This window comes from Heteronotia binoei, chromosome 10 (genome assembly GCF_032191835.1).
Source record: "Heteronotia binoei isolate CCM8104 ecotype False Entrance Well chromosome 10, APGP_CSIRO_Hbin_v1, whole genome shotgun sequence".
In the NCBI taxonomy this organism is placed as follows: domain Eukaryota; kingdom Metazoa; phylum Chordata; class Lepidosauria; order Squamata; family Gekkonidae; genus Heteronotia; species Heteronotia binoei.
In genome coordinates this window covers 56707464-56734356 of record NC_083232.1, presented here as the reverse complement: position 1 = coordinate 56734356, position 26893 = coordinate 56707464, and the positions used below count along the sequence as shown (strand labels likewise).

General features: G+C 38.9%; 1 protein-coding gene across 1 annotated transcript in view; it reads left to right on the top strand.

Annotated features, from left to right (window-relative positions):
• Window positions 1-245: 245 nt before the first annotated feature.
• The window catches only part of SKAP2 (src kinase associated phosphoprotein 2), a 151148-nt gene continuing 124500 nt past the window's right edge, over window positions 246-26893 (top strand). The window contains exons 1-4 of the mRNA XM_060248678.1: window positions 246-465; window positions 8349-8454; window positions 11777-11802; window positions 22058-22153. Of these exons, the coding sequence (XP_060104661.1) occupies window positions 417-465; window positions 8349-8454; window positions 11777-11802; window positions 22058-22153 (277 nt within the window). The 5' untranslated portion in view covers window positions 246-416. The remainder of the gene's footprint in view (window positions 466-8348; window positions 8455-11776; window positions 11803-22057; window positions 22154-26893) is intronic.

The window sequence follows — 26893 nt, the reverse complement described above, 5'->3', positions numbered from 1 at the left end:
TTCTATCCAATGAGGGAATCCTTCGCACCGGAACAACTGTGTTTCTTGCAACACCATCTTTGATATTGGAATGTATGCCTGAGATCAATTCACTGGTAAGAAATGTTATGCCCTCGTTAAATATGGCGTCAGCTTAGGGGGAGTCGTCACGTGCCAGGGAAGAACGTTACCGCCCAGCGTAGCCAAGGGAAACCCGGCTAGTCAGTCCCATAAAACAGCACACAGCGTTGCACGGTGAGTGCGCATGCGTAGTTCGGTTTAATGGGCGGGGCGATCTAAAGGGAGTGGAGCCTCGTAGCCCCGCCTCCTGCTGTAGGTTTCCTCACTGACTTCCCGGAGCCGGGCAGAAGGGGGCGGGGTTTAGTGGTTTCCTCCCTCTGCCCGAGAGCTGCCCCGGCGAGACCACCTGGCTCGATATGCACAGCTCCCCCGTCATCCCCGAGGAGGTCGCCAGTCTCCTGGCAGGTAGGGATTCCCTGCGCGCTTAGGGTTGCGGGTGTGGCTAGCGCGGCAGGCTCCGGGGAGGAAGTGGGGGCGGGCGAGGAAACCTCGGGGGTCTCACAGAAGGCAGGGGTGGGTCTCTGATGAAGCGGGGAGGGGCGGGGAAGAACGGCGCTCGGGGTTCCCGGGAAGCTCGGGCGGGGAATACAAACTTAGAAGCTGAGTTTTCTAAGGTGCCGCTGATACGGATGCAAAGCTTCGCTGTCGAAGGCTGAAAGGCGAAGTCTGCAGTAGCGAAAAGAATCTCCGGCGGAAAGAACCCCCTTTTACTTTCAAGGGATAATTTTAACTACTCATTATTCGTATTCTCCGAGATACTAGCTTTTCACGCTTCACTCTTTAATGCCTTCTGTCGGCTTTGAGTCCACCACAGGAAAAAAGACAGGTTAAAGTTGTCTTGAATGCATGTTTAGGTCTGCTTCTTCAGTGGAGTGTATTTGCCAGGGTCCCAGTTGGCGACACAATTCTAAATTGGCTTACGTTTTTATATCTCTGAAAAAGTGGAAAGGCACTTGCATTTCCTGTATCACGTAGTACTTTTTTTTGGTGAAATCTATTTGCATGAATTATCATTGCAAACTATATTCCTTTTGTACCTTACGGACAACTTCCTCTTATTTTAATGGCTTTGCAGAAGCTCTTTAATGGAATGTTGAAATTCTGGGTCCCGCCCCCTCCCTCCCTTTCCTGCCAATAGTTCTTTTCTGAACAAAGTTAGGTTTATAGACGAGGCTGGCAGCTGCTTGTTCATGTGCATTCTCTGAGGTGGCTCCCACCTTGCGCAATGGCCTCTTGAAGTGGTCAGGAAGGATTCCACACTTCTGTCGTTTTGCAGAATGTGCAAACCAGAAATGTTCAGAAGGGGATATTTACAAAGGGTTTAGGTAGAATTGTAATGGGACAGTCAGGAGGATTTTTTTTTGGGGGGGGTGTATTTATTTGTGCATGTGTGTGTATATGTGGCACTGGTAAGTCCTGGTGACAGACCCCTATTGGGGCATGGGGGATATTCAAAGAGGTGACTGAATAAAACCTGCCCCTGTCTCCAATCTCTAGTAATCAAGGAGGTCTCCCAACTAAGTACTTGCCTGAGTTCACCCTGCTTAGCTTCCAAGATCTGACAAGATCAGGCTTGCCTGGGCTATCCAGCTCAGGGCCAGGAGGATGTTTTTATAATGGACTAGGATTGTAGCTTGCTAGGTGTTTATTGTATGCAGTGTTGTATATGTTTGTAATCCACATTCCGCATTGTTAATTGTATATCATATCTTGAACAGCTTTTTGTTTGCACTGTTTTCTAATTCTGTAAACCTGGTCCTATTGCATTGTTGATTGGTGTCTAATGCTGTTTGATTGCATTGGTTTTTTATATTTTGTGAATGGGTATGAGTCTCAGGGAGAAGGGCGGGCTGTGAGTAAATGTGTGGCTGCTTTGTTATTTACTTAATGTGAAAACATAATAAAAGTCTTACACAATGGAACTGTGCTTCATACGGTCAGGAGCTTCATCCTGTTGGGGGCTAGTATCAGTTGGTTCTGAGACCCTTTAGAGCCTGTTTCATCATTCCAGACAGAGTAAGTTTGGTAGAGTATCCTTGTTTTTATTCATTTCAGAGGAGTAGAGTGTAGGCTGATTGGAGTGTAGGCAGTTAGGGCGGAATTGGGTGTAAGTTCTTCTAGAGGAAGTGCCTTATGCCATGAAACATACTGTAAAAACAGTTCTGTTCCAGTGGGTAAAAATGATAGATGTAAAAAGCTTTATGTAGCATGAGTTTTATACGCTCTAAAAAGGATTCATATACTCTTTAAAAAGGATTCAACTTGTTTAAACACATCCCAACAATTTTTCCTGAAAAATAATATACTAAATAATCCTATAGCTCCTGGGAGAAAACCCCCCTCTGTTTTGATGGTACAGGCTGCGTAACCAAGAGTTATTTCACCAGATGCTTGAAGTAGCCACTGAAATAGTTGGATACTTGTATGTACCTACACCTGGGAGAGGAGAAATCTGTACTACAAAGGACAAATAAAAGATAAAGGATGGTACCTCTTTTACTCTCAACTGTTAAAATAAACTCTGAGACTGTAGTTCTGAAGAATAAATGTTGAAAGCTTTTTATTTATTTATTTATTTATTTTTATTTTAGTAGATTTATAGTCCACTCTTCCGGTTACCCATTGAATCAACTTGGTTATGTATTTTATACTATTATATTCCTGTGTGTAATCCTGTCATACAATCAATAATAAAAAATAATAATGTCCAATTAAAATACTTACTATTAGCTGTTCTTCAGCCAGTGGAAGTCTGCTTGAGTAAAATGAACTCTTATTTGCCAGCTTTCATAACCTTAGGACAACCATCAAGGATATCTCTCCATATTCACATTTGCAGATTTGATGAAGAAACTGAAGTGGTCCAGAGGTGCTATCAGTTGATCTTCAGATCATGTTTGGGATCACAGGAATCCAGTGTTCCTGATGTACTATGTGCTGTCTAGCTTAGGCAAATGAAGTATTATACTTTATTTCCTTAGGATTTCTGGTTTCTTGCATGCTGAGGTAGCTTGGTGCTGGTTGAGTGAAGTAAGGAAGAGTTATGTCTCTCCTGAAACAGCCTTAAGGTCATGGGCAGACTTTTGGCTGTTGACTGGTCTTATTTGCATGATCAATTATCCTGATGTACAATTGCAAACCAGTGAACCACTTGCTGTAGCTTAATAATAAAAAAATTATTTAGTTAATCAGAAAGAAATGAAGAGGCAGAGCAGATTTTGAGTCCAGTGGCACCTTTAAGACCAATAGAAGTTTATTCAAAGTGTGCGTGCACATGAAAGCTCATTGCTCTTAAAGGTGCCACTGGACTCAAAATATGTTCTGCTGCTTCAGACCAACATGGCTGCCCACCTGGATCTATCAAATGAAGAGGTATTAGAGGAAAGTGACTAGAAACAAACTTTTTGAGGACCTCTGATAGGATTCAGTAATTTTTTAAAAAAGTAGAGATGCCATTAACTAGCTAAAGCAGATTTCTCCAGACATGACAGGTACAACTTAATATTGTAGCGTCAGTGTACAGGATATGCTCCTAGATGGATTTTAACCAAAAACAGGTATGAAAGAAGTGAAGGGGAGATGTTTAGACTAGTAAAGATAGAGGAAAGAAATCTAGCAAGAAAGTATGAGGTGATAGTGGCTCAGTGGAGACTTTGCAGGAAAAAGATGAAAAAATGACTAAGAGTAGATGTGAAAGAGAAGACTCTTGTAGTGCAACAACAGGTGCAAGGGCAGGAATGGGCAAAATGGCACTTATTGGTTCTAGGGTGATCAGTTCACTAATAGAATGGGTGACTGCCTATCTCTCTCACTCTGGCACATAGTTTCTGTGGAAACTTGTTTGGAATAATTGGTTCCATAAAGTATTTGCGTGGCCCTAGAGCATGTCACTATTTCTTTAGCATGCTTTCCCCTGGCTGTCCATTGACACTAGCCCTTGAGGTTTCCAGCCAAGATGATCTACCAGACATCTGAGTACTGAGATAACTGAAAGACCTTTTGATTGGTTATGCCTAACAGCTCCTCAGATTAATTTCCCTTCAGTACAGATTTTTGAAAATACTTCCATAGGTCTCATCTAGGTATATAGTGCTGCTGAAGAAACAGTTCAGTTTTGCAGAGACCATAAATTCATTGTCTTCTCTAGAGACTTTAAAAGACCTTAGTGGTTCTGGTATAATAACCCTTGAGTTTAAACACATTTGATATAATTGAATTCTGTAGGTTGGAATGGATCTTATTAGGGTCTTCTAGTGCAGGGGGGGGGGCCAACGGTAGCTCTCCAGATGTTTTTTGCCTACAGCTCCCATCAGCCCCAGCCATTGGCTATGCTGGTTGGGGCTGATGGGAGTTGTAGGCAAAAAACATCTGGAGAGCTACCGTTGGCCACCCCGTGTGAATTTATGTTTGTCTTTACCCTGAGAACTCAGCTGCTTGAATTAACTACTTAAAATTCGTTATTAAATCTTTTAAATTCACAAGCATGTGAAACTGTGAATTGGAATATTTAAAAATAGATAAGCAGTTTCAGTTCCATTGATCTCTGTAATGAGGGTTATGCTTATTTCTCTCGTTAAAGCTTGCTAAAGTTTGGCTGAACCATGTCCATAGACAAGGGTAACAATCTAATGTAGAGTTAAATGTCCATTGATATTATTGAACTCTGTTGGATTCTGGCCAATAAATACAGTCTAAATATACTCCTGTGCTCTTAGGCTGTCACTGATATCCAGCTTCTGTTTTCCCAGACACCAGTCACATCTAGGGATGGACAAGAGTCTTTCTGGAAATAAATTCAGAAAGTGAAGGTTAGTGAGATAAATCCATAAATATGGATTGATGTTCTAATCCTGCCCTAGCTACTGCCCTGGAAGAAGTGCCCTTTTTAGTCAGGCAGCAAACTTCTCTTTACCACATTTTCAATTAATAGAGTTTAGCTAGGATCTAAGATTTTCTACTATTAATTCTTTTGCATAAAAATCTAATTGTTCTAGTGCTTCATTTCCAGAATGAACATTACTAAAATGAATGGTGATCACCGTAGATTTCTGGATAACTAAATGAGACATAATCATTCTGTGGATATCATTTAGGCAGATTACCTTTGCAATTATCATCTATTAAAACAATGCTGAAATGACGCCAGATACATTGAAGTTTTAAAAAAAAAATGAAAAGAGAAGTGGCTGACATTCTTGAAATATCCTGCAATATTTGAAACATAGTTCAATTGTCTTTGCTATAAATTTGAAAATAAGTGTCACATCAGTAATAAAATGAGCATAGGCTATTTTTATATACTTGCTGCTCAATTAGTTTTTTTAATTAACAATTTAGTGATCTTCCATCTTGACTTCTGTTCCAGTTATCTGTCAGGAAACAATGCAAGGTAGAATAGAAGATAAAATTGAGGGGTTTTTATCTTTTATTTTAAAGCACAGTGTGAGAGACTGTGTACTCTGTAGTGGTTAGAGTTGAATCTGAGAGACCTGAGTTCAGGACCCCACTTTGCTGTGAAGGTTTACTGGGTAGTTGTGGGCCAGTCAGATACCCTCAGACTAACCCACCTCACAGGGTTGCCGTGAAGATAAAATGGAGGAGAGGAGAATGTTGTAAACCACTTTGGGTCTCCACTGGGGAAAAAGGTGGGGTATAAATCACATAAATAAACGGAATAGTGTATGTTGGCCAGTTTTTCTCCCATTACAGTTCTATATATATATTTCAACTATTGTTCTCTGAATTTAAATATTGCAGTTTCTTTTATTGGTCTGTTCTTTTTTTAAAAAAGGGGCAGTTTAGATGAAAAAGTCCCAACTGATATTGCCAGTCACCCAGCCTGAATCCATAGTTATTTTTCAAATAGTGTAAAAATTTCTAGATGTCACAGCTGTATGATGAAAAGCTATTTTCATGTTAAATCCAAGCACTTAACAGTACCATCGTTGCTCAAGAGAGGTTGTCTGTTATCATTCAGTGATTTTTAGCCGCACCCTTTAAGTTTCTCGTTTCTACAATTATGCATTACTGCTTGCCCGGTTGTTCAAAATGTGCTGATCTTCAGTACTGGCAGCTGGATATTCAGATGTCCTTTGGAATTTTTCCACTCAGGTTCGAGTAGGGCTGTGGCAACTTCTGCTCTTGATAACAGAGCCCTAAAGGTGAACTCACATGGGTGGGACGTGGCCCTACTATGTAGTGCTTTCTGTGGCAAAGATAAATTGGCATAAGGAAACTGTACTGTAATTTTTATTTTCAGATTGTTTTATTTGGTGTATTGTATGCTTTGAATTTTAAGTGTAAATGTGTTATATGATTGGTCAGGTAGAAACCCGCCCAGCAGGAACTCATTTGCATATTAGGCCACACCTCATGATATCACCAGTTTCACGCAGGGTTTTTTAATTAAAAAGGCCCAGCAGGAACTCATTTGCACATTAGGCCACACTCCCTGACACCAAACCAGCTGGAAATGTGTTCCTGTGCATTCCTGCTCAAAAAAAGCCCTGTGATTGGTCAAATGACTGTAATAAAGAATAAATGAATGAATGGCATAGGGCACTTCCTTTTGAAGAACTTATATCCAAGCCCCCCACTCCACCCCACAGACCACCCTTTTTTGCCATCAAGTCATAGCTGACTTACGGTGACTACATGGGGTTTTCATGGTAAGAGATGAACTGGGATACTTTTTCATTGTTTGCCTCTGTGTGGCAACCCTGATATTCCTTGGTGGTTTGTCTCCTATCCAAGTACTAATCAAAGCCAACCCGGTTTATCTTCTGAGATCTGATGAGATCAGGCTAGCCTGAGCTATACAGGTCTGGTGCACACCTCTACTTCATCCCATTAAATTGTTCCACCTTCCTCTGTGGGCATGAGTGTGATGGCAGCTGCAGCAGAAGGAAAGTTTGCTTCTACAAGCACAAGTTCACTTGCATTAAGTAGGGCCCCTGCCATTGAGTATTGCAGTGGGCCACATAGTGAATCTCTCCTTCTGTCATTGTCTTCTACCAGCTGGTAAAGGCTTTTCTGTTTTGGCTGGTGTTCCCCACTGATTCTTCCTTCTCATGTGTTTATAGGTTTTGTTTTAATTGCTTCATGTATAACTATTTTAATAATTGTAATGTTTTTATTGTTTGCATCCTTGAGAATCCTGAGTTGGGTGAAAAGGAGGCTTAGAGAGGTTTAAAATTAGTAAAAATAAGTTTCAGCCTGCAATTAAACAAATGCTTGCCTCATCACAGGCTGGAAGTCTACTCCAATTTTAAACTAACAGCTTTCCCTCCATCCTGTGGTAGTAAATTCCATGCATTGTGGGAACAGTGTGCTTCCTCATATCTGAATTTATTTATTTTATTCAATTTATTGCCCGCCCTTCCTGCAGAGCAGAATCAATTTGATTTCATTATGTGATTTGCTACTGGCTGCTTAAAGGAGGGTGACTTTGTCTTCCCTTTTCTCTTTAGTGATCCTCAGCTGCTCCCAATGTGTTGGTCCTCAAGGAATTTTTCTTTCTCTTTTGGCTAATTTACAAAGCCATATTTATTTCTGCACAGCTGGGGAGTCCTCTACATGCATATATATATGTATATGTGTATGTATATGCAGTTGCATTGTGTCTGTGGTTCCCCCCTCCCTTTGTTTTTGCAGCTTTCATCATCTGCATGGGGGCAGTCAGTTTACGATTAGATCTAGTGATTATCGTTTATTATTTGGCCTTATCTTGCAAATGTTAAGTGTAATGGTAGTGTGTTAACAGTGTGGTGTTGTTGATTGACCACCTTACTATAGAGATGGGACTCGCATGCTTTGGACTTTGAGCTGTTCATAGGAAGATGTCATAAGTTTGGTCACTTCTGAAAATGTGATTTTGTTAATGAAAGTGCCAAACTATGTTTGATTTTATAGCAATGGTATGTGCATAAAGCAGTTTATTGTCTTCTAGCTTTTATTCCTCAAGTAATAGGGTATATATTTATTTCACGTAGTTTGACAGTTTATTAAAACTTGTTGGATTTTTTTTTCATTTAATGATGGCAAATGTCAAGCAGCATTTGCTGTGCTAAGCATAAGCCCAGCAGTGAACAAATCTATCCAATTTAGAGTTTGAAATATCTTTCAATTATACTATGCCTGGAACTGATAAAGTAACTCCATTAGATAGTTTAGATATTACTGCCGTATATACATACATACACATACATAATGGGAGTATTTATCTTCTGAAAATTACTATTTCTCCTCTTGACTTGTATCTCTTTTTATCCTTTTCTTTCATGATTTAGATGTTGACTCATTTATATCAGATATCCTAAAAGGAGAAAATTTATCCAAAAGAGCAAAGGAAAAGAGGGATGCTCTGATTAAGAAGATAAAAGACATCAAGTCCAAGTAAGCTATTTGAACTCTGTATTTTTAATCAAGTATGCTATTTGACTCTCTGTTTTTAATCTGTATACAATGCATTTACTAAAGTGAGTTATCCTTCCAATGTGGCTATGTCATAGGTCAATTATTAGTATTCCTATTTCACAAACAAAGAACTGAAGCCAAGGCCTCTCTCCATGGTGAAAAGGGATTTTAAAAGTCCAGGCCTCAACAGAGTTATATACTTCTAGGACCACTAATATCAGTGGAGTTAGAAGGATGTAACTGCTCCAGATCTCGTGTACTTGAGCTAAGGTGAAAGGTGAGGTATAAATATTGCAGTAAATAATAAAAGAAATCTCTGTGGGTTGAACTACTAAACCATTGTGAAACAGGCCATATGGTCAGTTTGCTGTACTTGCTTCTGGTGGTACAGTTCTCACATTTTCCCACAAGTTTGCATTTGCTTGTGAAGACATGAGTGCTTCTTCATGATAGCAGTTTGCTGTTATTGTGGCTGTTGTGTTGAATGCACTGGTACCTCATTATTGTTGTTATGTTCATTGGCAACAACTTACACAGACCCTCTTCCTGTCTTTCCACCCATTCTTGCTCCATTTTACTAACCTGTAAATTTACTGTGATACAGCTTCTCAGGAACTAAAAGAGTATGCTTCCTTTCCCGTTATGCACAGGTGTTTTCTCCTTCTTCCTCTCTTTGTCCCTCATAAGGACAAAATATGGCTTTATTTTCAATATGAAACAGATGATCAGGAAGAGTAGCTAAAATGCAGTTGGATCATTTTTAGATAAACTGTACAGGAAGGCCTGATGTTGCTGTATGGTAATGTTCAGTATTAATTAGTAATTAGCTATACTTCTGTAAAAAATCCATCTACTTGAAAGAGAGGAACTTCTGTTCCTGTTTCCTTCTTCTGTTTTGATGTGTTATATGGATTTTAGTTGCTTTGGATCATTTTGCAAATGCTTGGACTAGTATAAGAGGTAACCAACTTTCATTAGAGCTGCCTCTGAGTAACAAAAAATACCTCAAGCTCCCCCCACAATGTTATCAAGTTTTGTTCCATCCTAGAAACAGAACATGGGCTACAAAGAGCACCAGAAATGGAGCTGTCAGCAAAGCAATACAGAGAAAAATGCTATGAAATCAGAAGTGTTTAAAAAAGCTTAGAAGAAACTTGTTTACGGGTTTGTTCTTTTTGTAGTTTTTAGAGGGGATGCCACCTTGAACTATGAGGAAAGGCAAGTTATAAATATTTAAATAAATAAATAAATGTGCAAGCCTACTCTGCAGTTACCTGTTGGAGATCCCTTTTTAAAGCATAAGAACATAAGAGGCGCTATGGCTCAGTGGTATGCTTGGCATGCAGAAGGTCTCAAGTTCAAACTCCAGCATCTCTGGCTTAAAAGCCCAGATCATAGGTGGTGTGAAAGACCTTTCCTGGCTCTGGGATTCAGAAGTTTAGTTCCCCTCAGTTACCACAGGTAATAGCCACTGATAGACCTATTCATGAATCTATCTAATCTCCAAAGCTAAACGTTTAAATCATCAGATCCAGAAATAGGTAGTGGTTGGCAAACTGATAGATGCAATTTTTTGAAGATTTCAGAGCATGGGGCTCTGTTAGAATTCAGATAGCTTTGAGACTTCTTTTCCTTGGTTTACTGAGGGGAAATATGAAAACACAATGTGTCTCCTGTACTAGAAGACAGATGGAAAGAAACTGAAAATGTTAATGTTGTGGTGGTTTTCTAAGGGTCCACCTTCTTGCATTTCCCGTTCAGTGCTTCTCCCCTTCTCAGGACCTCCCATGTTCAAGCAGTCTGGGTTGCATAGCCTGGCCTGGTCCTGTGCCAGCGCTTGTCAGCTGTATGGACCTCTAGAGACTAACACAGACTAAATCATCCAGGACATCTGGGATGTGCAGACTGGAATTGCTGAATTGCACAGATCCCTGAAATTAGGAATGCCAGAGTTCTCCACTGATCTGAGCTAGATGGATTGTTTGCCTTCTGAGAGCGGTCATGGCATTCTGCCCAATCTGTGAAGATTGTTGCCTGAACAATGAAGCATTGTAGAAGAATAGAGTAAAATTTCTGGGGCTTTTATATAAACAAACCTGTAATTGGGGTTGGAAGGAAATTTTGCTTTGTGCAGAAGTTAATCTGCTTCTTACTAGTTTCTGTGGCCCAGTTCACATAAACAAAACTTTCTCAGAGGATTATTCTATGTAGGTCTAGGGAGCAAAAGTGCCATGGTATAACCCAGTTTCATCAGGTCTTGGAAGCGAAGCAGGGTTGGTGGTGTTTATAGTCCACCTATGGTATGGTATAACCCAGTCTTGGTTAGATCTCAGAAGCTAAGCAGGGTTGATACTTATATGGAGACCACCAAGGAAGACTCAGTAAAGAAAGGCAATGGCAAATCGCCTCTTGCTTAATCACTTGCCTTGAATGCCCTTTGCAGGGGTCACCATAAATCAGTTGTGGCACTTAGGTACACACATAGGGTTGCATGAAGAAATAATGAGGGTAGTTTGTATGTTGTTTCCATTATTTACATTTTATCTTAACAACAGTCCTGTGAAGTAGGTTAGACTGGCCCAAGATTACTTGGTAACTTTATGACAGAGTGGGGATTTGAGTCTATGGAAGAAGTGTGCATACACACGAAAGCTTATACCTTGAATAAAACTTCGTTGGTCCTAAAGGTGCCACTGGGCTTAAACTTTGTTCTGCTGCTCATGACCAACATCCATCTGAATCTATATTTACAAAGAAAATGTTCTGACTCATGTTTAAGTTTATTTGCAAATTTTAGATATTTAGAACTGAAGCACAGTGACCTCTGATATTGCAAATAAACAAAACATGTTGGAACGTTTTTACTTCTAGGTAGAAATGCAGTTTGGTTTGGGTTGAAATATATCCTAAAACGCAATATGTGTGAATTTCTCCAGATGTTGGTTGGATGGTTAAGTTTCTGAACACAGTCATAAAATTGTGATTCACTTTGCATGAATTAATTATGAGCATTAAAATTGTACTTATGGCGTAGAATACTTAGCATTTTGTATTTTATTTGAACTGTAAATGTTCTGTTTTTAATTTCTGATGGAAGGGGGGGAACTATACATGCTTTGAATAAATAAGATCTTATTCAGAGTAATTTGGTTGATTTCAGTCCACCTTTTTGTTGCTAAACCTGACATGTTCAACTATTTTTAAGAATGTCTGACTACTTGTCCACCTTGAATGTCAGCAACAAAGATGGTCAATAAAATATAGTAAATTTATTTCTTTCTCTATCCCTCCCTTTCCTCAGCTACCCTCAGGAATTTCCAGAAAGTGGTATGTACCTGACTTTTCATTTTTATGTGACATAAAAATTGTGTTTGTTTGATTTGGTACGATTTATTCAGTCATATGTATTTTTAAAAAACAAAACCTTGAGGTTTCATGCTGCGGGCTTACTATCATGGCTGAGAGTGCTAGCTCCCCCTCCTGGAACAATAAGTGGAAAGCATTTGTTGGTGGGGGATGACTTTCTGTATTTCGAAACAAAATAGAATTAAACCAGCAATTAAACAAGAAACCAAAAACCCTTTGCCGATATAGTAGTTGCATTATTGACTTTAAAAATGCACTTATATCAACTTTCTGATAGGAGCCCCAAACTATACAACATAGTTTAAAATTAATATTTTTAGCATCAATTGAATGTGTATGCAAAATAACTGTTAAATAGAGGTTTTGCAAATGGATCAAGACATATTATTTCACATTTGGTTGGCGAAGTAAATCAAATACTAAATCTTTTCCTGAAGCAGAATAACTTTTAAAATATTTTTGCCAGTGTTTGATTCCCCCTCCCTCTGTTTAATATATGGGAACAAGATCAAAGTGCTGTAACTAGAAACTGAACTGTGATTGCATATTACCTTCCAGAGGCTATAATGCAACAGATTTTACAGTCTCATTAAGAGCTGGCAGATACAGTGCTCTGTTCTGACTCTGAACCTGAAATGCCCCTTATTTTCATTATGCTAATTCATGAGGTCATGACCTGCATCTTGTGAATGCTGGCATGAGGGTCAGCGCAAGAGGTCAAAAAAGCACATGAAGAACTACAGTAGGTTCTCTCCCCCCCCCCCCCCCCCAAAAAAAAAGGTAGAAATCCTGGGCAGGCAAGAGTAAAGTTCAGCAATTGTTGGTGCCACTGTGTTTGTGGGCCTTTTCTTTAATCTGTTTTGCTCCTTGCCTGGGCTACAGTAAACAAACACAATTTTAAATATTAAAGGTCTTAATTTTGTCTTCCTTTCTTCTGTGAAATTGAGCTGCATACATTGTTTTGTGGTATGTGTATGCTTTCAAAGTTACTGCAAGTCCTTTGGGTGAGTGTCTTTAGTACAGCAGTGACAATTGTAATTGGAAGCCAAAGGATAAACTGGGTTTTTTTTTTTAAAAAAAAATTCAATTAAGATTAGAAGGCAATGAGATTTAACTTTATTTTTTACAAAATATGTAATTCAAATACATTTGATTAGTTCAATATAGAGATTTAAATGACTGTATTGGAAAACAAATGCAAATGAATAATTGCTTACATTACTGTTTAAATTGTTTCTATTCTGGGAAACATGAATGGGAGTTTCGTACACACAAGGGAGACTTTCCAAACAGGAGGGTTCTGCTGTAATGTGAGCCCTTCAATACTAGCTGCTTTCTGCTTCGGGTGGGAAAAGATCCAGAAAACGATACAGAGGGGAACAGGGCATGCTTCTGCCCTCATTTAGCATCTGATGACATTCAGAGCATTTCAGTTAAGAAAAGTGTACCTTCTATCTTCTGAGTTTTTTCGACGTTGGCCCTTCCTCATTTATCAAAAATTAAGTGAAGTATCAGTGGGCATTAGTATGTAGTTTTGTTCTTGTTCATATTCTTTTATTGTTGAAGATTATATCCTTTTCCCCTCACCTGCTAGTACATTTGAGTACTCTCTAGAGGACGTTTAAGCAACTGGCTCTTGTGTGTAGCCATGCAGTTAGATCAGTTGATAATTCTACCAAATCTTTCTCTTTCAAAGCTTGACCTTTTGATATTACCAGATCAAAAGCTTATGTAGAAATAAAGATATGACAGTTGAAAGGTTTTGTTTATTCCTGGACTATAATGAATGTATTTTTCTTCAGCAGTTTATAAAAAGACAAACCTTTGATTTGCATTGTTATTAGAAATTCTCTGCATTTGTTGTCAGATAATAAGATGGTTCTAGCATTCTCTAACTGGATTTATAGGGTCCCCTTAGCTCATATTTTTCACCATGTAATCACAAGATTAACAGATGAATTCCAGTACAATCCTATGCAGAGATAACCCAGCTAAACCAGTTGAATCAATGGGCTTTGGCTGGGATAAACCTGCAAAGGATTGCACTGTCAGTCTCTTCGCAAGTAATCCTAAACTGGTCTATTCCGAAGTAAACCCCATTTTATTTAATGGGTCTTACTCCTGGGAAAGTATTTTTAGGATTGCAGCATTAATGCAGTGGGTAGAAGGTTTCAGTTTGACCAGGATAACACCCCTCTCCAGGGAACCTGCTTGTATGTCCAAATTTCAGAGGAAGAAATATAGAAAGAACACTATAGACCACTGAGGAGGGAAACTAGCAATTAAAACAACAAGATGTGTCAGTACAGAATCCTTGTTTCCTTAGAGTTTATTTCATCCTTGAGTGGCATTTGATGTGGCATGTCTGTTTGAATTTCCCTTGGCTCATCCATCTAATAAAAGAATTCTTTTAGGAATACAAAATATCTCACTCAGGTTGTTCTAAAGATATCTCTCTCTCACCCTCTCTCTCTCACACACACACACACACACACACACTCACACACTCTAATTCATTTTGCATGTTAATAACTTGGGAGGTAAGTCACTTGTGACAATCATTGTGTTTTCCCAGCAGATGCAAATAAATTTGATCACTGAGCCATATTTCCCTGCAGAGCCAGTCCTTAACCTTTCAAGGTTATGGAGAATACCCTCTTTGCCTTATCATTCAAATATTGAAGGCATGTGAGGGATTTTCGGTAGGTGCTCCCTATTCTATTCTTTGGAGGTGCTCCACAACTGGAATCTGAGCATTACCTGGAAGCACTTTGACTCCTTTTTGTTAGGGGTAACTTTAAATGGGCAGTCAAACCCATGTGCTGTGATTTTTAACTCAATGTGGCAGTCTTGTAGTATACCACCTCCTTCTCCTTCCTGGTGAATAGTCTGCCATACTCACTGTCCATGTTGCCTTTGGACATACAGTCCATGTGGCATGGAAGCTCAGTAAGGAAAAAAGTGTCTATGAAGCTGTGATACAGTGTCTTGCATGTTGATGGAGTTAGTGGTATTACACATCTTGAGTCCCCTAGATACCAAATGCTAGAAAATTAAATTGTGTATATTAGCTTTATTTTTATTTTTGGATTCATTGTCTTTATTTTGGATTCATTTTCATTGGTAGTGGTGGGGAATAGGGCAAGGAGAATGGCCCTGATGTGTGTGGGAGGGAATCAGATTGACAGGTGCTGCTCTGGCTTTGGGAAAGTTTTCAGGAAAGATGGGGGCAAACTTGAGAGGTACATACGAGTGTGTGTGTGGGGGGGGAGCATTTTTCCCAACAGAATCCAGGACACAATTTAAAATTCATATGTAACCCTTATTTTAAAAAGTATTTCACTAGGAATTTTTTCCAGTGTTTTCCAAATTTCCATTTTTCTATTGGAAAAAGTGTAGTGTGCTTGAAGAAGAGCCCTTGGGAGGAAAAACTTGTTTTCCCTCTTGGATGTCCCCCTCTTAGCCTTCACAACTCTGTGCCTGTGTCTTGGCTTGGTGAATTAGAAGTGAAGCCAAAGCTTGGGAACAATAAAGTACTAGCTGATATTTTAGTACTGATCTGTTGCACCCCATATTAACATGAGTAAATTTAGTCTCTTCCCCACTACCCTTTCCCCTCCACTCATTCTGTTTTTTGTTGAGAATTCAAATGATGTTCATCTAGAACATTCTGTTCCTGTATTTTCTTTGTCCTTCCCTGCCTTATGTTGATTTCTTGTGACTCAACTTCTACTGCAATTGCAGCACAGTATTTTCAGTTATGAACTGCATAGTACTATTGGCTTGCAGGTATGGTTTTGATGTGCTTTTCTGCATTGTTTTTTGCATCTCCCTCATTGCCTGAACAGGCAGACAAGATGGCTTCTTCCTTACTAGTTCCTACCTTTACCTTTTATGGGGGACTACCTTTACCTTTTATGGCCTGTTTTAGTCCTCATGGACAGTTTATGGCCCACATTCTGAATGTCGCTGGCTGCTGGTTCGGCACCCTCTCCTTTCTAGTAAATCAATATCACATCATGAAGTGCGTCCAGTTTTATTGTTTTTTTGCTAACATGTGAGTTAGATAACATGCAGGCTGCCACAGGGCTGATACTAGTATTATTTTAGTTATCCGTTTTGAAGTTAGTACAGTTGGGAAAAAACTATACTACAAAATAATCTATAATAATTATCCTGTGGCGTGGCCAAATCCAGCACTGCCATTGGATAATATCTGTGGGAACAAATCATTGGCCCATCACAGCACAGTCAGAATCTCTGACCCCCCCATTGGCTGACTCCCCTGCCCTCACCTACTGAGGCACAGGAATGTTGAACAAACTGCCAAAAGCAGTCTTACCTCAGAGAGAGACACATCTCCGATGCTTTGCTGTCTTCTCTGTCAATTGACCTCAGAAGGGCCTGCTGCTCTACTGCAGCCTCACAAAAGGCATCACGGCCACTGCTGCCAACAGATCTCTGCCACCTTGTCAGCGGCCCATATAGAGACCATCCCTCATACACCCCCCCTGAAGGCTGCTAAAACCAGGGAACCTGGCACCACCAGGCATTTCCTCAGAGGGCATGGCTGCTCCACTTTTACTGTCTTTCCTTCCTCTTTCCTGTCACTCCCCTGTTCCTCCTCCCCTCAGCCTCACCCCAGGATGGTCGCTTGAGAAAGAGATAGGGAAGCCTCGCAGGTTTGTTGTTCAGATCAAACAGGGAAAGAAGAATAAGGAGACAGATATAAGCTGCTTCGGTCCCCCTCCCCACTGTGAAGAAAGACTGTCATTTTCTTATGTAGAGGCTGCAGGTTTGCTAACTCCAGGTTAGGAAATTCCTGGAGAATTAAGGGATGGGACCTAGAGAGGGTGGGGTTTGAGGAGGGGTGGGACCTCAGACAGGTATAATGCAATTTCTTCCAGAAGACCCACTGATGCCGATCTCCAGGTGAGGACGGGAGATCACTCAGAATTACAACTGCTCTCCAGATGGCAGAGATCAGCTCCCCTTGAGGTGGGGCAAAGTGAATACAAAGTTCAGAGCCTTTTTCTAGAGCCTGTTGTATTTTTCTTCACAATGGGCCTTATTATTAGTTTAAAATAAACACACAAGGAAACAGAGGAGAAAAAAGAGAGAGAAGATTATGATAAAATGTATGTACTTATTACAGAGAAAAATACAAATAATGAGCTCTTTAACTCAATGTAGCACAGTTGTAAAGTTGGTTACAGTTTCTGATACTATAAGTTAAAAGTTCCAATAATAAAAAAGACCGGTTTCTTTGTTCCACCATTTCGGTTAATTGTACTGGTGATTGTACGTTGTCAGCACACAAAAAGAATGCTTGTATTTTCAGTTAGAGGCAACATTGATTATTAAATTATTCAGTAATTTTCATTGGTGATTAGAAGACCAAGGTGGGTTAAAAGCTAGACTAATTTTATATGCAACATACAGGATTTTCAGTAAGACCTTGTGTGGGGCTCTGGCTCTGACAGCGAAGTGAAGCTTATATATACAGGAGGTATATGTCCAGTTCCCTGCATCCCCAGTTGAAGGATATAAATTAGTGAATTCTGGGATCCGAGAGAGTGGCTGCCAGTCAGAGTGCTTGAGGAAGCTGAATGGTCTGACTCATAATAAGACAGTGTTTAGAAGAAGACGATGACTACAGATTTATACCCCGCCCTTCTCCCTGAATCAGAGACTCAGAGCGGCTTACAATCTCCAATATCTTCTCCCCCAACAACAGACACCCTGTGAGGTTGGTGGGACTGAGAGGGCTCTCACAGAAGCTGCCCTTTCAAGGACAACTACTGCGATAGCTATGGCTAACCCAAGGCCATTCCAGCAGCTTTAAGTGGAGGAGTGGGGAATCAAACCCGGTTCTCCCGGATAAGAGTCCGCACACTTAACCACTACACCAAACTGGCTCTCATATAATGGCAAAAAAAAGGGATGATAAGAAGGAACAGCTTGTAAAATTGTCTCTTAAAAAAGAAAGAAAAAGATAGATTTAGACTGAAACAAAGAAACTGGTGCTTTAAATGTATATGTTAATTATTATGTAATATACATTAATTCACAAATTGAAGTATCACAAACAAGTCACTTGAGCTATATAGAATGTATGCATCAAAAGGTGGCAGTGGTAAGGGCAGCTGTGTGTTTTTCGAAGATAAATTTTGAGGAATTTCTTGTCTAGGCTGCGCTTGCCTTGACATTGTAGTGGAACACTGTACATGTGTCTAGGGATTTAGGGGGCTCCCAGTAGCAACAATTTGTTTCAAGAAGTATTGACTGAAATATGTTGATATGTGCTTTATAATAGAGTCTGTGGCAGAAGTCAAATATTGATGATGACAGAACTCATGATTATAAACCAATTGTTGAAGAGAGCATAGAGAGAGCCAGATCGAGTCAGAAAGTAACAGAACAGGATATATATTTTAGCAGATATGTGAGGTCAGTATAAATACTACATAATTCCTTGATAGTAGCTGATGTAGGCCCTTTTCAAACTGCCTTTGTATTCCATTTTAGTAACTGGTTTCCAATGGATTTGTTCTGACATTCCAGACAGACCCATTTTACAGACCTGCTTGCGTTTGGGTTAGCAAAGCTTGGTTGAACCACTTTTGAAGGAAACTGCTTTCTTCCATTTTCTACCCCTTTGATGAGCTTCTGAATCACTGTGGTGTACTGTTTAAAACAGTGTGCTTCCTACAATGCTGGTCCCCTCGCTTTTTTTTGCCATGGAGTCGTTCTTGGGCTTTAAAAAAATGTTCTGAGCGCTATAGCACTAAACCACTATAGTTCTTCATTGTAATAGTGGCACCATTGAGATGCCTTGACTCAGTGTACCCCTCATCCCTGGATCACTTTACATAAAACTGAGCCAACAGCAAATAACAGCATGTTTAGAATGGTAATGTGAAAAGGGCTGTAATATCAATCAGAACTTATTATTGGGGAATTAATAGGTATTCTCCATTAACAATGGTAAGAGTAAAAGCTATAGTTCCCCATATTAGTATAGCAGCATTATCAATAAGCAGAATCAATAAGCAAACGCATGCAAATGGGTGGCAAGTATTTTTAATAAAAAAGGATCATGTACTATGTCTTATTTCTGCTATCAAAATACATGTGATTAAGTTATAGAAGGAAAAAATAGTGTTTTCCCCTATAACCATTAGAGCATGCTTAATTAATGAAACTTTTTTTAAAGTTCTAGGATAAATCAAAGGTTGTTCTGGGGAAGCCATATTAATGAGCATCAGTTTCTTAATTATCCTCATGGCTACATCACAGGGATACATCCAAGGCTTTTTCTTTGTGTAATAACTTTTTATAAAGAAGTATTTTTAAACTGATCATTAATTTTATGGCTGCAGAAATGAGATGCACAATTTATGCTGTTTTCATTGGCACAGGCTCAAGGCATCACTGACATTATGCAAGATTATAATGGAATAGCTGCCCGTTAATGAGTCTATAGACATTTCGTTTGAACATGCCTTGCTTTTAGATGTCTGATTAGGCTGTAATGCTTTCAATTATGCCAGCAAATTGTGCTGGATACATTTACCTGATGGCTCTTATTTCTTTGTAGTTCAGCTTTCTATTGCATAGATACTACTTGAACTCTTTTCACTCTTTTCTTTATTGAATTTTTAAGCTCTCCCCATCCCATGTAAACTACTAGATGCACAGCACCTGTTGAAGGGACCAAATTTGTGTCTTGGGATGCTAAACAGTGACTCATCCTACTGAATGAAAGAGTAGCACTGAGAAATTATCATCTGACAGCCTCAGACAGAGAAAATAGGCTGACCTCGGATGAAAATACAAAACAGTTTTCAAAGAAATTAGTAAATTTGGCCTTGTTATAACAAACATTGAATTTTGTTTTATTGCTGTTCGGGGAGCGATGTTTCTCTTACTATCGCCGCAGTCAGGACCCTCATCCCTCACTTTTTTCATCATATGAAACAGTGCTTAAGAGATGCTTGATTTAGTTTAAGTGCTCACTCCATGTACTTGATACAAATCCTTCAAAAGGAGAAGCGACCCACTTAATGCTAACTTCTGTTAGGATATATGTTGAGTTTCATTCACTGGATTTCCCCCCTGCTTTTCCTGGTTACAGAGAGAGTGCAGAAGCACCACTGAAGTTTGGATTGAAGCTGTTTACAACCAGGGGCAGTGAAGGACATTGGGCAAAAGCACCTCCTCCCCTCCAGTAGTTCAGAACTTAACTTTGCTGCCTCCCTGAATGTTCTGTGTCTGTGCCAGTGGACTGGGAAAGGGAGAGGGCTAGATTCTAATGTCCAGCACAGATACCTCTTCATCTCCCAGTTTCTGTGGAAAGCTTGTGGTAAGGGAATCTGTGTGTGTTGGTTAGGGACACTAGCCGGAGGGGAGGGGGAGAATTACCAATAGTGAACTAGTAAGGAGATTTACCAGTGTTGTCATTGAATTAGTAGGAAAATGTCATTTGGAATTGTCCTTATTGTGTGTACGAAAAGGATGTGCCTGTGTCACAATTCTGTGGCATGAGAGTTGTAGCACACCTCTATTATTGGAGTCTGCTGTATGGTCCTAGTTGTTCCAGTGTATTAAATGTCACCATGATTAGGCAATTCACACATCTCTTCTTTGTTGTCTACCTGACCTTCTAATTGTTCCAAGAGACCATTTAAGCTCTTAAGATGGTACTTCATAACATCTAGTTTGGTATAGTGGTTAAGTGTGTGGACTCTTATCTGGGAGAACCGGGTTTGATTCCCCACTCCTCCACTTGCAGCTGCTGGAATGGCCTTGGGTCAGCCTTAGCTTTCACAGGAATTGTCCTTGAAAGGGCAACTGCTGCGAGAGTCCTCTCAGCCTCACCTACCTCACAGGGCGGGTGAGGAAGATAAGGGAGATTGTGAGCCACTCTGAGATTCAGAGTGGAGGGTGGGATATAAATCCAATATCATCATCACCTATCATAATCATTTATGGATATGTTATATTTTCTGTATGTTTAAAGTGCCTGAAATCATCCATGTTTTTCTTACGAAAGGGGCGTGGGTAATAAGGCAGAGGGGAAGGTTTTCATGCTTTTGCTCCTAAATAGTAGTCATTATCATGATTCTGCACTATATAGAGAATCCAGTAGGCCACATCTAGGTTGTAGTTTTTTGGAAGTACAGAAAGCTATGAAAGTTCCAGGCTTTTTAAAACTATGAGCTAATACTGATTTGAATTGAAAATTTATACAAATAGTAGATGACAGTTGGGTGCAAACGTCCCACAGACTATGGAAATGTGTTATTATCTGAATTGCATCCCACTCTTTGTGCAAAGAACGTGGAGAGTGAAATGGTTTTAGCAGGACTGCTAGATATTATTAATAAATTGGAAACTTCTTCAAGTACTCTTGTTCTTCAGGAGTAATATAGCTTAGTATAGGTGAATCACTATTGTACTGCAAGGTTTATTCAGACATAAGCTTTTGAAAGGTTGCTTAGGCAAGATTTTATGGATCCATGCTGGGCTTTGCACGCAGCATCTAACTTACCACAATGCTGCCGGAAAACTGGTTGAGCAGTGGAATGGCAGGTGTCAGATGAATTGTCTTCTGGACGGGTGACAAAGCTGTTTGTAACAAGCATGCCATACTGTATGCTCTTTGTCCTGCTTCAGTTTGAAATTAGTGCTCCATGTAGGGCAGTGTGTTTGTACATTGTGCTAGTATCCTGCCACAAATGGCATATCAGTGTTGTGTGTATGTTATAGCGAAGTGCACTGTAGTTAATAAAGTATGGTGGTTCTATTTATTTAAAGTTCATAGGGGAAGTCACATTTGATGTAAGGAGAAGGATTATACAAGAAAGTTAGAAAAAGGGGTCAGAAGCTTCTGATATTTATGGTACCCTTCCTCTTTTAAGCAGTTCCTCTGCCATAGCTTGTCATATTGGGTTTTTTTGGGTAGATATTTCCACTCCTATTTGAATTAAGAGAACTCCTTCACTAATAAAGAACACAGATTATTGTGCCGTTTATTAACACACACTTGGCCAATAGAGGTGTAGTTTGGGTCCTCTACTTCTGCTTTACATACAGGAAAGAGCCGCCTACCTGGGTAGAGTCTTGTATTTGAAACTGAGTTAGTAATGATGTTTTACATTGTCAAATGGAAAGGAATCTGTTGTAATCCCTGGTAAATACTTGGTTTATACAGGAGAATTAGAAGATGGGGAAGAACATGAAGGTCCGTGGCCTTTGGCTCCTGACAACCTATCTGATCGGTATGATAAAGATGATGGTCTGTCTGATGGTAAGTGTTTTTTTAATCTCAGGATGCAGTCATTTTGTTGATTTGTTAGTTTGATTGCACTGTACTGTTTTGGAACTGGGTGGTGAATTTTTGGGCAAGAGATAAGCAGCAAGGCCTCCTGAGACATAGGGGCCTTGTTTTCTTGCCTTCCCAAGACTGTTTAAGGAACAGAAGAGTGCTCTCTAGTGGTAAATAAAGCACAGTGAATATCTTTAAAATGCACACCATGTTCATTTGTGTTTCTGCAACCAAAACGGTTTCCTTAACTTTGATTACTTTCTCTTCAGTTTGTTCTCCCCCAATGGGCTGGACACCAAAATATACTCAGAATTTTCCTTGAAACGAAGTTTTGATTAATTCATCAGTACCAGATTCTTGCTTTAATTTTATTGTACTACTCAATGATCTGCTCCTTTTGCTACGTAAATAATGAAATAGTGTAGCTGATGGATTTTGGGGGGGGGCATCCTCCAATCAGAATGAATGTCCTCCTTGTACTGTCTTTTTAGTTTGATCTCTAATTCAAGCCGTTTGGGTATCAATAGTATTGAAAAAGGATTCCCCTCCCCCTTCTGAGTTCATTAAAATATCCACCATACGGTGCAATTTTGTTTTTGCTTTCTGTAGCATTACTGCAACCTATTTATTATTTGGATTTTTATTTCACCCTTCTTAGACCTGAGCCCATTGATTGAAGTGGTCTTAGACTGGACTAACTATGCATAGGATTGCACTATCAGATCATTTATAAATTGTTCTCAGAGAGCAAAATGTCTGCGAATTTTGTGGAAATTGTTGCATCTTGGCTTGCCATAGATTTTTTAAAAAGTTTATGTTATCATGTGTGTGCATATGCGTGTAGTCTGAGCAACCAATTAATTCCCAAATGTTAGACTTAAAAGTAAATGTTTTTTGCCATCCAATGATGATCAAACTGTGCAGTTCCACCTCTGCCTTGAGGTACCATTGTGGAATGAAAATATGTTTCCTGCAACATGCTTTTCCACATTTTATGTTATCCAGATTATTCCCTTTGGAAACATAAATTGCTTTTATGAGGTATAAAATTATGTCTACTGCAGAACAGGGATAAGTCAAGAATGTGCATAAGTGATAAACCTGCTAACAACTGGTTCAGAAAATACAGTATCTTTACGTGCCTAGAACTCTATAAATTGTGTAACAGTGACTATTAAGAGTTAATTTTTGTGGAATTTTCTTTATATAATGGGAAAGGGTGAAGTTCTATTTTTAAAGCCAGCAATAAAATAACCTCTTGCTTTTGCTGCCTTTTTCTTTTTTATATTTATTGGCAAAAGAGTTCCTATAAAATATAGACTGATTCCCCCCCCCCCCATATGATACACAAAATAAAGACAAAAGGTGCTTTATATCCTAACAGACATGTTGCTAACATACCATTTGCTATGTTTTGGATCTATGGCATATTGAACTCCATTACAAAGAGATGTGCTTTGTTTAAAAGGGGTGTAAGGCATCTGCATTTATTGGTGAAAATGAACAATGTATTTCTCAACAGTGGAGGTGCCCAATTATTAAGTATCCCATCAATATCAATATGCAAATAATTAGTTTAACAGGTTTCCAGTTCTTTTACTAATTTAAGTAAATATTTCATACCAGAAATGTTGTAAAAATGTGCAGAAGATTATAATATGGAATGAGCAGTTTCTTCTTGTCTGTTTGGTTAAGTATCATTCTGCCATTCTTTAATTAGTATGAATTATGTTGGTGGATATACTTCATAAATTTTGATAGCTGCTCTGTAGGTAACCATTTTAATCTTTGTGTATCAAGCAGATCACTAATGCTTCTATGTATGGGGGCAGTGAATCAAATGTAACAGCTCCCTTCTGATTTACCTCATTTTAGACCACTTTTTAGACCACTTTTAATGTTTTTTGGAATTCAGTATTTAGATATCCAGGCCTACTCTGTTTTGCTGCTGAATGTGATTGTCTCACAAGTAGAAGTGCTTATATCTGATGCATTTCAGAGTAGAGTTCAGCTTGTAATCAGAAGCACTGGAAATATGAAATCACAGGAATAGTCATCCAATTAAACATGTCGCCCATTGTGGCATAAATGGAGAATTAGGATCTATCAGTAGTCAGTAGTTTTTCTTCTATTAAGCCATGATCTTCACCAATGATCATACCCACAGAATAAAACTAGTGCCTCTAAGAATAAAATTTTATTGTTGGTAATTTTGCTTTTGATTGTCTGTTTGGCAGTTTAATATATATATATGTATATAGTAATTATTGTAGTAATGTTCTAGTAACCATAAAGTGTTGTATGGTTTTTTAAAATGATTTAAAATGTGATTTTTTAAAAAAAGAATAGTCTTTTCTTTCACTATTGTCTAATAGTTATATTACTTTATATTACTGCGGAGAGAACTGTTGTGTTTAAACAATAAATATTCTAACTTAATTAGCACAGGTCACCAAAAGGCCTTTTTTTAATCCAGTAGCTTTGGTTGTTCTTTTGGTGTGTGTTTTGGCTTCTTTCTTTACAGTCATGAAATATGGGTTAGATTATAAACTTTATGTATGAATCACTCATGATACATTTAATTTTTTGAGGTTCTGAAAACAACAGCCCAACGCATTTAAGTATACACTATAAAGCCTGTCTTTCCCTTTGTTTTTTGAAAGTATTTCCCCCCTCTGTTACCTTGGTTCAAAAGTTCACTCAGTTCCCCAATGGCCACCTAATTTTCTAGTTATTCCCTCCAGCCGTATGTGTTTAGGTTTCTTTATGGTTTATTAGGTACTGTAAGAAAGTAGCATAAGTTATATCTTCTAATGAAATTCAAGCACACTTCAGTGATGCTTTGACTTGATCGCTGGCAGCGATTAAATTGGAGGAAGGGAGCACAGTGTGGGAACTCCTGAGGTCTAGGCACCTTACTGGAAGATCCACAGAAAATGAGGATAGAAAGAAGAATTTAAAAAAAACAACGACAACTCCAAAAGGATATCTCAAAATAAAACAAGACACACGAAAATTCTTGTCTGGCGAACTTGTCTGGCTGGCTTTTATTTTATCGGCTTGCAGCCTGATTGATAGCAAAATCATAACTTGCTATATGCTAACAGGCAGAGTTCACTTGTAGGTTATTGTGAACTGATAAAGGGTTAGATGGAGTTTTGATTTTCGCACTGGACTTGGCTGCACCGGATTAATGGAATTTCAATGACAGACTGGAGTAGTTGCAGCTTTGTCAGAAAAACTGATGGGGATTCTATAGTCATGCCTGCTCATTAATACCAGTTGCCTGAAAGGTGTGGTACTTCTCTATACAAAAGACTCCATATAATTGATTTTTGAATGGGATTCTCTCCCACCACCCTTTATTGATGGCTATGTTTGTTGTAACATAAGTGACAGGTTTGTATATTGTACAATAGTGTTGCACATCTTTTTGTTTTAATATGTTTGTGGCAGAGAGTAGACCTTGACCTATTGTTAATGATCACTTCATTTATTTGGAAACCAGGAAAACAAGATGTGTTGGGGGAGGGGTTATATGCAAATTGCATATGGTTAGAATTGCTACATTTTCTTGTAATGGCAAGAGGCAATTTAAAAAAAAAATTGAAAGGAGGGAAAGCTGAAAATGGGAAAATGTCATATTTATAGTGTATAGTATTTTCTAAAGGGCCTGCTATTTGATTGTGATTGTGAGGTAACTGGTGGTTCTCCAGGAAATGTTCTCCTCCGTTCAAGCAGTCCTAGGATACTGCCAGCTGCTGATATGCCCATGATTGTATGTATAGTGAAACACAAGTGGGAACTGAATAGTACATGGTTGCAGTGAGCAGCTGCACTGAATCTAGCTTCTGTGCTCAGGGGAATCCCTCCTGGCTGTGCCATTTCCTGCTGATTCCCATATAGGTATCCTCTGTATAAATATGTGTTTGGGGGTGGCTAGAACTGGTCATGTGTTATGAAAACACTTGTATGAATCAACTTGTACAGAGCTATCCTAAACAGAATTACACCCTTCCAAGGATGCAACTCTCCTTAGGAATGCACTGTTAATGTTAGATAAAGATGCCTTGGACACCTCCAGTTTTTAAATTTAAAAATTCTGTTTACTGTTAGATTTTAACAAAGAATTTACTGCATCTTGAATTTGTTTATCTAAATACCATAGCTTTAAAAAAAGCTTTATGTTGGGGAGCACTCATCACTTGTTTTGTTTTCCAAAGTCATGGTCTTATAATGTTTAAAAAGATGAGATGATGTCTTAACTCATCTGAAAACAATTCTCTTTTCAGTTTCAGTTTGTTCAGTTGTATTTTTTATAGAATCTGATCAAACCTCTGACATGCCAGTTTAAAGGTGAGGTGACCCCGAATTATTTTATTATGCATATTCAGTCCTTTCACCTGTGAAACAGTATTTGTCTACCAGTTTTTGCATTTGCTTTGGAATCATTCTGATTTATGTTTTGTTTTGTTTTTTGGTCTAGTGTATATTTTTGATATAAATATATTTGTAGTAGCATTGAAGTATGTAAATATATCATGGAACTATTTCAAAACAATTGCCGTTACTATGAAGAGAGATAGGGAGCTCTTTGCCTCAAGTACAGGCAGTAGAAATGAATGCAGAAAATATGCCTTTCTCAATGTCCGCCTGTTTCTAAGAATCATGGTAGGCAGAGTTTTCATGTAGTACAAAATGAAATCAATGGCCCAGAAAATC